The sequence below is a fragment of the Rhinoraja longicauda genome, chromosome 5 (assembly GCF_053455715.1).
Source record: "Rhinoraja longicauda isolate Sanriku21f chromosome 5, sRhiLon1.1, whole genome shotgun sequence".
Classification (NCBI taxonomy): Eukaryota; Metazoa; Chordata; class Chondrichthyes; order Rajiformes; family Arhynchobatidae; genus Rhinoraja; species Rhinoraja longicauda.
The window spans coordinates 42,506,012-42,521,176 of NC_135957.1; the positions used below are offsets into that span (position 1 = coordinate 42,506,012).

At 40.8% G+C, this 15,165-nt stretch overlaps 1 protein-coding gene across 9 annotated transcripts in view; it reads left to right on the forward strand.

Moving 5' to 3' along the window:
* The window catches only part of otofa (otoferlin a), a 224,433-nt gene that overhangs the window by 100,575 nt on the left and 108,693 nt on the right, over window positions 1-15,165 (forward strand). For 7 of the 9 annotated variants that reach the window (XM_078399342.1, XM_078399345.1, XM_078399340.1 and 4 more), the window contains exons 5-6: window positions 3,132-3,346; window positions 9,021-9,077. In XM_078399342.1, the coding sequence (XP_078255468.1) occupies window positions 3,132-3,346; window positions 9,021-9,077 (272 nt within the window). The remainder of the gene's footprint in view (window positions 1-3,131; window positions 3,347-9,020; window positions 9,078-15,165) is intronic. The other 2 variants (XM_078399347.1, XM_078399349.1) reach the window with 1 other exon arrangement.

Below are 15,165 nucleotides of genomic sequence, written 5' to 3' on the forward strand. Positions count from 1 at the left end.
CTTGCCCATGGATTGCCTGCCTTTCACCCCTACCAAACATACCCGCCCCCTTTGCCACCACTACAGACTCCACTTACCAGACAATTCTACGTGCATGCCAGTCAATTTGTCACCCTCTCGAATGCACAAGTTACAACTCAGCTTCTGTCAGGTGTCCATCTCTTGTCTCAGGCTCAATGATATTTAACTGAGGACCAAAGGAGCATGTAGGTCAGAGGTCACGGTGGCATGCACGAACGCATAAAGCCAGTGCTGAGATTTTTATCCCTAGTTTGAAACATTTGTTGGATTTGGCTAAAGGTTGTGGATTCAGGTTTTCAGGCATACAAAGTAGGGTCATTGGACCAATAATTACTGCAATGTTGAACATGGTGGTTTCAGATAATGGGATTCAAATATACAGGGAACCATTAAAAAGCAAACAGGAAATTCATTCTCTACCCTGGACAATATTTATTCCTCAATCAATGTACCAATATCCTAGACATAAGGAACAGCAGATGCTGTTTTTTAAAAAGAAATACGAAGTGCTAGAGATACCTCTGGAGAATATGGATAGGTAATGTTTCGGGTCAGGACTCTTTATTAGACTAGACCAATATTTTGAACTGTTAACTGACCTTGTTTATTCTTTGCTCATCTCACCTCATAATTGACTAATTGATGGCAAATTGCTTTGAGGCATCCAGCAGTTTGACATATGTGATAGAAATGCAAGATCTTTCTTTTGATTCTGTTCCACTGCTCCTGCCACTGCCACTTTTTTTCTGACTGCAGCAGTAACTGAACAGCCTCCTCTGCAAATGAATAGAACGTTAAATGCTGCAAATCTGAAATGAAAATAACACCAATGTAAAACTGCTTAGTTGTAAGTCTGCTGTTAATAATCAAACCAACACTAAGCAATGCAGTGTAAGCCCCCCCCCCCCCCTGATAGAGGATTGTTTCTACAATTTGAGCATTCCTTGCACCGAATTCAGTTATCTTTTTCAGCTTAATTGCAATGCAATGACTGCACAGTAAATATTTCATACTCGTTGAAGTTTGAATATTATATGTATGTTAAGGTACTTCAATTTTTGATTTGAAATGATTATTTATTATTTGTTTAAATGTAAATAGGCATAGATATGACCTCACCTTAATTTGATGCTGTGTAGTATTTCAACCATGGGTGAAGTGGACATTATGGTAACTTAAACTTTTAAATTGAGGCATTGCTCATTTTTTTTTGTCAGAAATTGCATTTTCTTTACCTTTCACAATTTCAAAAAGTCATACATTTCACTTTGAATTTCAAAAGGTTCATAAATTAAAACAGCCCTAAACTAAGACATTGGGCATTTTACACTGGATTTTGGATGAAATCTCTCAGCATTTAGGTCAAGGTCATGCATCCACACACACATGTGCACTTGCCCACCAGGCAGGAGGAGGTCCTGCCTGCCAGGACCTGGTCTCATGCCCCAAGGAATCACCCAAGTAAGGTCAGGGCCAATGAACCTGAACACCTCCTTGTTTGCTGCTTTACCTCTGCACAACAAGCTAAATAATGGCTTTGTATCCTTTCCTTGACTCCTTAAACTTTGTTGTGAAAAGTAAACCAGTTGTAATTAACAAATTATCATTTATTGTTTGTTACATTTAATATTGTGTTGTTTTTCTAAATGCATTTCTGATTTTTGAGAAACCTGGTTGTAAAAACAGGGTCAACATCATGAGTTAATGGTATGGTTAAAAACAATGTCGGAGACAAGAAAGACATTTTGTAAGACAAAGCAATAATATAGCTGTTTTTAAATTAATATTAAATGGGGAAATAAGCATAGAGAAAAATAAAATGTTCAAGATCTTGGGTCTCGGGAGATACAGTTGATTTCACCATCTTTTACAATTAATGCTACTTTATAAACATTTGTGCTTGGTGACATTGTACACAATTAGTGTTTGTCTATTCAGTGGAATTGGAGAGGGTCTGCATTAATTGGCTTATATTTACTTTTACTACTTGTCGGATCAAACTATGCTGTATTTATACACATTAGCATAAATCAGAAACAAAGTGAGAAATTTGTGGCATCTCCATATTCCATTTTGCCTTTTGATGGGCTCCACCATTCCATGGATTTCAATCAATATTTGAAACTGTTCTTTCCTCTAAAAGCTTTTTTTTAAAGTTTATCGGTGCTTTCTTTGTCCAACTCACAGCCTCACAGCACCAGAGACACAGGTTTGATCCTGACCTCGGGTGCTATTCATGTGAAGTTTGCACATTTGCCTGTGACCACATGGGTTTCCTCTGTTAGCTCCCAATTCCTCCCGCATCCCACGTATAGGGAGTGGATGCGAAAGTGGGATAACGTAGAGCTAGTATGAATGTTATGGTCAATGGTAACGGATTGATGATCGGTATGGACTCAGTGAGCTGAAGGGCCTCTTCCACTATCTTTCAATCAATGCAATCAATTATCAGCTACAAGACTCTGCTCTGACCTTAACACAGCATTGTACCACCAACTGGATTCAAACACTAATTTTTGTTTTAAACTCTAATTCTACTCTCCTATAAAGAAAGTTACATGGCAATTCAGTGGCGATATTTCATGCGCCTGTTACAGTGACTGGTATCGACAAAGTAGGAGCAGTGGCCATATACAGGGTAAATCTAAATCTATAATAGAAAAACCTAATTATACAACTTAGTTTAAGTCCAACAATACTACTAAATCATGTCTAGACAATCTTGATTAAGATTTTCTGCTACTGGAAATAAACGTTATTTACTGTAAATTGGAACAATTTCTAATAATCAATTCCACTACTGTCTTTGCTGGCCCCACACTGAAGAATACAATTTAGCATGAAGTGTATAGGCATATTTTCACATCAGTACTGCTAGTCAGTGAATGATGGTTATGCATGAGTAAAAGCATGCTAATTGTCTGAAATTAAATACTTCATATACTTCATAGTTTGTGAAACTATATACAGATTGACAATCCAAATTTACCCTGCTTAAAATCCTTATTGATTGGAGATTGTATCTCTTGCCCAGGTCTGCATGAAGCAGGCTATGATTCTTTTTTTAAATAAGTTCTCAGTATTAATGTTCTCCTTTCTTTTTTGTCTAGACCTGTGTCTCCATTGGGATAAAGTACCAGGCAACAGATGGTTCTGTCGGAGTCTGGAATGAAAATGACTTCCTTGAAAATCCAGGCCTAAAAGCAGAGCATGAGGCCACTTTTCAATTTGAAACTGACAGTTTACTGTCTGACGGAGGACAGAATCAGGAATCGGGGGTATCACCAGGGAGATCCCACCAAAACCTCTTGGGGGAAAAGAAAAAGTAAGTGAACAAATATTGTGCATGAGAGATGGCGCCTCACAAATTTGATGGTGTAATTTGAAGAAGTAATTGACTTCATGGAAGGAAGCAGAGGCTGATGGTGGAAGGTTGTTTTTGGACTGGAGGTCTGTGACCCCCTCAGGGTTCGGTGCTGGGCCTATTGCTGTTTGTCGGCATGGACAAGTCAGGCCGAAGGGCCTATTTCCACGCTGTATGACTCTATAACCAAGAATATTATGAGAACAGGACCGTAGACATAGCCTATATGGACCAGCAAGATCTTCAATATTGTTCCACATGGCAGGCTGCTTGGGAAGTTAGATCGCATGGAACCCCGGGAGAGCTGGCTGACTGGATACAGAATTGGCTTCCTGGTGAGTTGCAGAGGGTGATGGTGGATGGTTGTTTGTCAGAAAGCAGATCTATGCTAGTGGTGTGCCTCAGGGATCAGTGCTGGGTACATTGTTGTTTGTCATCTATATCAGTGATTTAGTTTAGAATGTACAAGGAATGATTTATAAGTTTGCAGAGGATACTAAAAGAGGTGGCACAGTAGACTGTGAAGAAGATTATCAAGAATTACAGCAGGAGCATGATCAGTTGGGCAAGTGGACTGAGAATGGCTAATTCACTTGTTTAATTCACTTAAGTGTGAGGTGTTGCATTTTGAGAAGTCAAATCCGAGAGGACCTTCACGGTGAATGGTAGCGCAGAGGGATCTGAGAATACAATACATACTGTAGTTGCTTGAAAACGATGTTACAAGTAGAGAGCATTGTGACAAGAGCTTCTGACATCCTGGCCTTCATCTGTTGTGGTACTGTGTGCAGAAGTTGGGACATTATGTTACATTTTAACAAGACATTGGTGAAGCTGCACTTGGAGTACTGTGTTCAGTTTTGATCACTCTACTGTTGGCATATGCCATTAAGCTGGAAAGAGTTGAGAGATGATTTACAATGACTTGAGGACCTGAGTTGCAGGGAGAGGTTGGGCAGGCTATGACTGTTCCGTGGAATGCAAGAGGCTGAGGGTTGATCTTATAGAAGTGTATAAAAACAATATATAGAGTTAATGTAGAGGGTGTTCTTCCCAGGATAAGGGTATCAAGATCAATGTGAGGGGAAAAGATTTAATAGGAACCTAAGATGAAATTTTGTCTCACTGTGGGTGTTGGTAATAGAAAACAGATGTCAGAGGAGACAGTTGAGGCAAGTACAATACTAATGCTTAAAATACATTTGGAAGGGTACATAGATAGAAAAGGTTAAGAGAAATATCAGCCTAACATGGGCAAATGGTACTAGCTTGAATGGGACATCTTGGATGAGTTGGGTCAAAAACCCTGTTTCCGCATTGTTTGACTCTATGACTTTTCTTCACTTTTAAATTAGAGCAAGGATTGTACCTTTGGATGTATATACTTTTTTAGAGAAGACCTAGTTATGGAGTCATACAGCAGGTCTTTCGGCCCACCAAGTCCATGCCAAACATCAACTGCCCATTACACTAATTCTTTGCTAATCAAATCTATTTCTTCCCACAATCTCACAATAACATTCACCTAATGTGCTCAGAGCAATTTATAGCAACCAATTAACCTACTATTCCAAACGACTTTGGGAAGTGGGGGGAAACCAGGGCACTCAGAAGATTCTTGTGTGGTCACAGGAATAACGTACAGACTGCACACAGATGATACGAGACATCAAGATTGAATGTGGCACAGTGGCCCAGTTTGGGGTGGCACTGCCAGTAGAGCTGCTGCCTCAAAGCTCCAGAGACCCGGGTTTGATCCTGACCTCGGGTGCTGTCTATGTAGAGGTTGCACATTCTCCCTGTGACCATGTGGGTTTCCTCTAAGTGCTCCTGTTTCCCCCTTCATCCCAAAGATGTGCTGGTTTGTAGGTTAATTGGCTGCTGTAAATCACCCCTAGTGTCGGCATGGACTCCATGAGCTGGAGGGCTTGTTTCCATGATGGATCTCTAAGTTTAAAAGCAATTGAACCCAAGTCACCCGAGCTATGAAATAGTGGCTCTGCTCCCTGCATCTTTATGTCACTGAGTCATTTCGGTTTTATTTTCAATTTTAAGGCATCTTATTGTTTTGTCAGATACGTTTAACAAAATATTCACCTCTCTAATATTTTCAAAATAATTGTGTGTTCTCTTTCCTGGTGTTTTGTTCCATGAAAGTGAATGGTAAGGAGAGACATTAACTTTGCTGCTTTTAGTCATAAATGAATGGCTTACGAGCCTTTTGGATAAAACAAAAGTCACAACCAATCTTTATCAAACTGTGATTTCAAGCGTAATGGAGATCCCTGGTGAATGTGCAACCAATTACTTCAATCAATGTCACCATCCCTGGAAATATTTTATTGATGATCACCTTTATTGATCTATGACAGATTAGTTGACAAGCCTTTGCTGTTTGTAAGGAAATCTTAGTTATTGACGGTGATCATTTTTTTATGTGCTTCAGTTGAAAAATATGTTGTCCCTTTGCACATAATAATACAACAAAGAGCAAGGGCCAGAAAGTGATGCAGAATAAAATTGTGCCAAAAGTATCGCATTTTGCTGGATCAATACAATACGATAGAATATTTATCCCAGGAGGGAAATTGATCTGCGAACAGTCATAAAAACACAAAATACATGAAACGTGAAATTAAAGTGATGAGTGGAAAGGCTTGGGGGATATGCAAAGATTGGGAAGGGGGGAGGAGGGGAGTCAGTCTCAGTCTACCCCACGACAGAAGGAAGAGGAGTTGTAAAGTTTGATAGCCACAGGGAAGATCTCCTGTTGACGTTCTGTCCTGCATCTTGGTGGAACCAGTCTGGTGCTGAAGGTATTCCTCAGGTTGACCAGTGTGTCATAGAAGGGGTGAGCTGCATTGTCCAGGATGCTCCGCAGTTTGAGGAGCATCCTCCCCTCCAAGACCACCTCCCGTGAATCCAACTCTGCCCCCAGGACGGAGCTAACCTTCCTGATAAGTTTGTTAATCCTATTGGCATCTGCAGCCTTCGCCCTGCTGCCTGGCCTACCATTATGATTATTCACTGTTCAAGTGTGGCTTGGCATGAATAATATGGAGTATCTAATCACAGGAGGTTGCATAGGTGAAATTGAAGAGGATTTCAGCTGTTAATGGGAAGTAGAAAAATATAAAACTGCTTTGAAAAACTAATAAAGAGTAGGCATTTCATCTGGTTCACAGACTGTGGTAATGTGGAAGAGGGAATGCCAAGTGATAGGCAAGAAATTTAAGGGGAAAATGTTTAACATTTGCCATGGTACAACATATTTAACATAAGATTAGTATCCCACCAAGAGATTGTACCCTTGGTTTTTTGAATTATTTTCAACCATTTTTATAAATCAGCCATGTAAATCAAGCAGAAGCCTGTGGAGAGCTGGAAATGATTGGAGACTGGGAACAACCCCACTCGAGATCTCTCATGTCAGAATGGGTAATTCATTGTCAGTCTCTCCAGCATGGAAAATGTTTGCTGAAGGATAAATGGGACTCTGGAAACGGGTGCTAACAGAAGTTAACACCTTGTGAAGCAGACAAGGAAAGAATTGGAGAGAAACATGAAAACAGACTACCAGCTTCTTTGAACTGTTTTTCCTGTTTGTGCTGCATTTACAAAAATATTATTGCTTAAACCATTAAGTGCCATTTACATCAACTGCGATACTGCGTTGGTGAATTTAATGAACCTAGCAGAGTAAGAAAACCAACTGAACGCCAATGGAAACAGTCATTAGCCCCGATAACTTCAGTAATTGCAACATGTTAGCTCCAGTCTTCTTATATCATTAATTTCTCACAGACTCTTCCTGCTGATAATATTTATTGTTTAGATTTGAAGGAGCTTCCTCCTTGTACACTTCAAAAACTATATTGTTTGCTGTTCTGCTTTGTATCAGCACAAATAAAAGGTCAGTTTCCCTAAAATTGTCATCTTTCAGGGCAGAATTGCACTTTGATACGTAAAACCAGATCCTCCAACAAAACCTTTGAGTAATTTTCCTCTAGCGCATTCCAATCTTAACTTGCCATTTTAATGTAGTTAAAATATGTGGCTGCAGTATTGCTCAAATGAATTAGCTTTTTGTACTGTTTAAATTGAGTATAGACTGTACTGTGAAAATAGCTTCAGGAAGCTAAACTATATAATTTACATTCTCAGAAATTAGACAGCACCTACAAGGCAATGCCTCAGGAGTTGCCCTGAGAGAGTGGTAATGGGCCTTCAACTGATGTAATCATTTTGGATATGATGCTCCCACCAGATTACCAACAAATTACTGAGTAGAAGCAGCAGCACCACAGGGAGTAAGAGAACAAAATTAATATTTACAGTGGAGCCCACATTCAATGTAAAATTATAATAATGGGAAACATAAAATTTCTGATGAGGCAGGGGTTATGTTGGCTTTTAAAGTGAATAAGTTTTTATATTCACATAAAACTTTGTTATTCTTCTGTGCCATTGTATACTTACGCCGGCTACTTTTATATAGGCACACAGGCCTTTCAAATTTGAGAACCTGATATTTGTTTCACGGTGGCAAAAAATTGACAGCTCATCTGTTGTTACAACTGTGATCTTTGGGCCATCAACCATCAACGTAACACTCCAGGAAATGTTGTCACATTAATTGAATGGTTTAATTATCTTCCTGATATTAATATGACTTTTTCTTTTCTAAATTTTTGAGCTGCATAAATGCTTTTTGTTTACCATTTATGCTTCGTGTGCTTTCATCAGAATGTGTGGACCCAGCTGTTCCGGTGGAGCTGCCCCCGGATGCTGCGTTTATTTAATTCAGGATTAGAGATTATAATAAAATATTCATTTGATAATGTGTTACAATAATATCTGTAAGAAAATCACATGAATAAATATGCAAAATTAGAAGCATGGACGATTATGACAAGTTTGAGACTTAATTAAAAGCATGAATTATTCAGGAACTTAAAACTAATGGTGTTGCAGGAAATGATGACTTATGCAAGAGCTTTCCTTTACATTACACAATGAGCCAAATCATACTCTTATTTGGCATGGCTTTGTAACATACACTGACTGTATCTTCCTCGCACCTTTACATCTGTGCGTGGATGCAGCACTTGGGTCTGGGGCAGTCCCTGATCACTGTTAGCTGAGGAACTGCATAAGCTTCGTTTCTGGCCTTTTAGCTTTGGCTGGTGTATCCAGTGTTGCTTGATTCATTTGAATGGGTTCATCAATCTAAATTTTAAAGATGTAGATTATGTTTTATGTTTCTTAATTCCACTTGGTATTTGATTATTTAAATTGGCTTGTAGTAATTCTTTTAAATTATTTCCTACCATAATTTAAGTTATAAAATGTATTTTGATTGTGTCTATATGTCTCTGATTATCTATTGAGACGGACTTTGGCAACGCTAGCTGTCAGAAACCACAGTGGTCTAGGACTTTGCGTCCACCTTCTGAGGCCCAGTCACTGCTTGTTTAACCCGTGGCCCTGTGGGTTAGTCGAGCAGCAAGGTCTCAAAGACATTGGGCTTGCAGGCACAGACTGGTATGTGGGTATATTCCAGGTACACTGTTTGAGGCAATAAAGAATTATATGTGTGGCCTCTAACATTGACTGATTCTCTGGTTGATCTCAGGACTGCTGGTGATGAAAGCTGTTACAATAGTGAGGAAGAGGGTGAAGCAAATGCAAGGTAGAAAATGACAGGGCCAACCTCACCCTTGTGATGAGTCTGGCCCTTCTGGCTGTGTTGTGTGTTTCCTCTGTCCCTCCACTGGAAATCGTTTAAAAGGGTTTCATGACCAGTCAAATAAACCATCAATAAAAACCTATCACACCTTTCCATGTGGTTGGGTTTAATAGATGTTACTTGAATTTTTCTGACTCTTTTTCTTTTGGTATTCCAAACTTTTTTCAATTCCCCTTTGTGATCTCATGGTTGTTTGCAGATCCCTGACTTTTGAACACATTACTGCTGTATTTCATTTCTCTGTTTATCTTCATCTCTTCTTTTCACTTGGCTTTGGAGTTTGGTGTCCAGCTATCATCAGACTTCTATAACTTCACCCAAATTGCCGTTATTCAGATATATAATTCATTAGAGTTAAACACAGCAGGATGAAGTCATCAATGCCAGTGTTAATCTTTTCAACAACATCCATGTTTGTGCCTGTGTTTTTTCCTGTAAGGGGCACAGTACTGCAACTGGTAAAGCTGCTGCCTTGCAGCGCCAGAGACTAGGGTTTGATCATGACCCCGGGAGCTGTCTACGTGGAGTTTACATGTTCTCCATGTGACCGCGTGGGTTTCCACCAAGTTCTCCAGTTTCCTGCCGCATCCCAAAGGCATGTGGGCTTCAAGGTTAATTGGCCTCTGTAAATTACCCCTGGTGTGTTGGTCGTGAATGCGAAAGTGGGATCAAATAGAACTGATGAGAATGGATGAATGATGGTCAGCGTGGAGTCAAGGGGCCAAAGGACCTGTTTCCATGCTGTATTTTTCAATGAATCAAACTAAAGGTTGATGAACTGTAATAGGACATGGGCCCAGTATTTAGTATTTCACTTTTGTGCAGGCACTGAGCCAAAGGCTCACACCCAGCTGCCTGATATTGCTAATTCAGCCTATCACTGTGATCTGGGAACTTTTTGACACTACATTCCCAGCACCAATACCTTTTTCCTAGATCACACTAATGATAAGACAATGCACTAATCAGCACCTCCCTTTTTATTCCTTCTCATGGGCTTATTGAAATTTACAAAGAATAAAATAGCATGATTGCATCTTTCCTAGAGATCTACTGATTTACAAAATACCTGGTCATGCACCCCTATTACTGTTTCTAAGAAGGTTGATGTGTGATATGAAGGTGTGGATTTGATTAAATGTCGCATTTTCACTTTCTTAAATTGAATGCTGCCTTTGATCTTTGCAAATGATCAAATGCAAATCGTCGCATGAAACTATCGGCTTTAGCGACAAGAGAATCTGATGTTTCATGCTATTTTGGATTGATGTGATAAAGTTTAGCTTATGAGTTCTCCTGAATGATACGCACAGAATCTCACACAGGGGCTGCAGCATGGAAGGTCATTCAACCTCTCACACCTGTACCAGCTGCACGTACAACTGACCCAGCTTGTCCCACTCCCATGCCTGCCCCTGCAAATCCTGTTCTTTCAGACAGATATGCAGCTTCTCTGTACAATTAAATCTGCCGTGCCACTAACCTGGTAGTGAATTCCAGATCCAAACCTCACACGTGCAAAAATGATTATTCCCACATGTCGCTTTCGTTCTGTTGCCATTCACTTTCATTCTTTGTTTCTTCATTATTAACACTTCCACCAAGATGAAAAGTGTATCTCCATCTACTCTTTTCATCTTCTCCACATAATTAAAGTATCCTTAGAATAATTTCATTAAATCGTTTAGCATTAATGTTACCTCAAGTGTAAGGTCAAGTACAAGCGTTAAAAAATATTTATCACAACTTCCTTGTACTCTGTACCTTTATAAAGTCCAGGATTCCTTGAGCTTTTTAACATTTTCTTAAACTGCCCCGGCACTTCAATTGAACTATCCGTACATACCCCATAGATCTCGTTATTCTTGTACCCCTTTTAAATATTGTCTCTTTTCATTCTTTCTACCAGCAGGACAGGCAGCATCTCTGGAGAGAAGGAATGGCTGACAATGGGCTGAGACCCTTCTTCAGGCTGGTTAGGGATAAGGGAAACGAGAGATATAGACGGTGATGTGGAGAGATAAAGAACAATGAATGAAAGATATACAAAAAAGTAACGATTATAAAGGAAACAGGCCATTGTAAGCTGTTTGCAGGGTGAAAATGAGAAGCAAGTGTGAGTTGGGTGGGGGAGGGTTAGAGAGAGAGGGAATGCCGGGGCTACCTGAAATGAGAGAAATCAATAGTCATACCACTGAGGTGTAAGCTGCCCAAGCGAAATATGAGATGCTGTTCTGCCAATTTGCGTTTAGCCTCACTCTCACCATGAAGAAGGGGTTCACGCGGGCTGAGCGAAGGTATTCCATGAAACGATCGCCTAGTCTGTGTTTGGTCTCGCCGATGTATAAGAGTCCACATCTTGAACAACGGATACATTAGATGAGGTTGGAGGAGGTGCAAATGAACCTCTGCCTAACCTGAAACGACTGTCGAGGGAGGAGGTATGGCGACAGGTGTTGCATCTTCTGCGGTTGCGGGGAAGGTACCTGGGGAGGGGGTGGTTTGGATGGGAAGGGATGAGTTAACCAGGTAGTTGCGGAGGGAACGGTCTCTGCGGAAGGGGGAAAGAGATGGAGATGGGAAAATGTGGCTAGTGGTGGGATCCCGTTGGAGGTGGCGGAAATTTCGGAGGATTATGTTTGGATGCGACGGCTGATGGCATGGAAGGTAAGGGCTAGGGGGACTCTGTCTCTGTTGCGACTAGGGGGCGGGGGAGCAAGGGCAGAGCTGTGGGGTACCAAGGAGACATGAATGAGGGCCTCATCTATGATAGAAGAGGGGAATCCCCGTTCCCTAAAAAATGAGGACATCTCGGATGTTCTAATATGGAACATCTCATCTTGGGCGCATACCAGCTGTCGCAACCAACATTATCCTCCGAAATTTCCTGTCGCTATACCTCCTGCCTCGACTCTGTCCAGGGACCCCAACAGTCCTTTCAGGTTAGGCAGAGGTTCACTTGCACCACTCCACCCTCATCTACTGTATCCATTGTTCAAGATGTGGATTCTTATACATCGGCGAGACCAAACGCAGACTGGGCGATCGTTTCGCGGAACACCTTCGTTCAGCCCGCATGAACCCACCTGATCTCCCGGTTGCTGGACACTTTAATTCTCCTTCCCATTCCTCCACAGACCTTTCTGTCCTCGGTCGCCTCCAATGTCAGAGTGAGGCTAAATGCAAATTGGAGGATCAGCATCTCATATTTCGCTTGGGCAGCTTACAACCCAGTGGTATCAATATTGATTTCTCTCACTCCCTCTCTCTCTATCTCTCCCCCACTACACCAGCTTCTCATTTTCACCTAACAAACAGCTAAAAATGGCCTGTTTCCTTTATCATCATTACTTTTTTGCATTTCTTTCATTCATTGTTCTTTATCTCTCTACATCATCTTCTATATTGCTCGTTTCCCTTTCCCATGACTTTCAGCCAGACCCGAAAGGTAACCCATTCCTTCTCTCCAGGGATTTGTTGCCTGTCCCGCTGAGTCACTCCAGCTTTTTGTGTCTATCTTTGCTTTACACCAGCATCTGCAGTTCCTTCCTACACAATAAAATTAATTACATGTTTTATGGTACACTGTATTCATTAATGACTGAATGCAGTACATATTCAATTTGTTTAATTATGGATATTATTGGGCTGAATATTAAATAAAAGCTTTATAGCAAATGTATGAAAAGTGATACATTATGGCATTTCCAACATGGAGAAATCAGCTTGTGGACATCTCAGGAACAAAACCCTTACTAAATCCAGGGACTACCTTATAGCTTTAGAAAGAAATTTGTCAGTGCTTTTGATTGCAAAACAGAGCTAAGTACATTCGAAGAACTTTCTACACCATAGTTTGAATTTGAAAGAGTTCCAAGATGACCGTTTAAACTTATTCTGAATTAAACTTTCTTTGGGAACTTTGAAAATTTTGATTAAAGTTTAAATTAAACTAATCAAACGTTTTCATAGACATGGTAAGATAGACAAAGGCAAAAAATGAAAAAAAAACTAAACTCAGCAATCATGCAAATTCAAAGATTTATCTGTACTTGACAATAAAATGTGGATAATTGTTTATATTAATTAAAAAATAATAAATAAGAATATTTCATTCAAAGGAAATAAATAGGAAGAAAAGAAATGCTAAGAAATAAATCAGTTTTACATGAAGCACAGGCCAGAACTCATTTTATACAGCTAACAACCTATCAACATTCTTGCAAAAATGGCCTTGAGAAATCAACAGTTAGCCATGGTTCAATAGGCAATATTTACAACTAAATTATTAATTGTCATTGTTGTAAACTGCACACAGCTAAATTGCCAATGTCCGTAAATATAAATAATTTCCTCAGAAAATTTGCAAAGTTGGTATTGTAACTAAACAACTGAATTAGATAAAATATTTAAACTTGAATTATGCAATCTCAAATAGTTCATAAAAGAGGAAAGTAATTAATTTGCTTGATGAAACCGTTTTGAGTCATATAGCATGGAAACAGGTTCTTCAGCCCAACTTGTCCATGCCTACCAAGATGCCCCATCTACACTAGTCCCAGTTAACCTGCATTTGGTCCATATCACTCTATACCTGTCCTATCCATACACCTGTCCAAACGTCTTTCAAATGTTGTTAGGGTACCCGCCACTCTCTGTACAAAAAAGTTGCCCCTCACATTCCTCCTAACAAAATTGTTCCTTGTTCACAAAATGTTTCACAAATGTAATAATATCAAAATGTGTAAACTACTTTGCACAGGCTTTCATATGTTTTCTCCAGCTTGATAATAAATTTGCATTTTGCTACAAAAAAACAAATTATTACTAAAAAGCATGAAACAATCGTATGATTTTTAAACCATTAATCTACTTTATCAAGAAAGATAACTGTTTTGTAGTTGATGACCTAAATTGGATCAGCTGTACAAGCTGATATACAAAATGTTTTTTTAATTCCAAGCCTTGAGGATCACATGTAACTTCAACTATTTGAGGAAAGGATTATTTGTACCGCAGTCCCCCACCACCACTCTTCCTTTCTGTTGGTATTAATCACCAGTAGCAACCAGAGCCAGCAATTCCAAACATGATACCTCCTGATAGGGTATTAATATATTAAAAAATATATCCACTGGAAGAACACGTCCATATGCAGTCACAGTCCGGTAAATTATTGATATGTTCCAAGTGATGACTCAACAGTTGGTTATTTGGCAACATAAGCAATCAAGTTGAGTGAGCAACTATACTCAACCAGTCTGACATTACTGAGTCAAATACCCAATCTTTTGAAATTTTGCAAGTTTCATGAACTTGGGCAATACTAAACAAAATATTAACTGTCCCTGAACCTACCACAAAAGGGGAGTTCTTATCTTGAATGGCACTTTTATAAACACACTAGGCTGAGGTGGACCTGTTGGGTCCAAATCTCTACTGTGGGCCTCTCCTGGGGCAATCCTCCCCCAACTGACGATCCTGCAGGCCCGGCAACCCTCTCCAACTGACGAAGCCCGTTGCCGGGTGGAGAGTGTCCCCCAGGGTTGTGGGCGGGCAAGGGGGGACAGGGAAGAGGAGTGGGTGCCACTCACCTCGGCCCCGTGCCGTCAGCACTGCAGCCAGAGCGAGCCGTGGACCCAAAGCCTCTCCTGCATTGGTCTAGCACCCTCCCATCCTCCACTCCCCCTCCCCTCCCCCTCCCCCCCAATCACCCCTCCCTGACCCCTCCCACTCCCCATTCCCCCTCCCCCTCCCCCACCCACTCCCCCCTCCCCCTCCTCCCCCCACCCCCACTCCTCCCACTCCCACAACCCCCCACGCCCTCCCCCTCCCCTCCCCCGCAGGCTCAGACCTGTTGGGTTCTGCGCACACATGGATCCTGCGGCCATCTTACGTAAGTATCAGATCAAAGGGCCCCAACTGCGCAGGTGTGGACCAATTGTGTTCTGCGCACGCGCGGATCCTGCGGCCATCTTACGTAAGTATTAGATGAACGGGACCCAAGTGCACATCCCTCATTGGCCGTCAC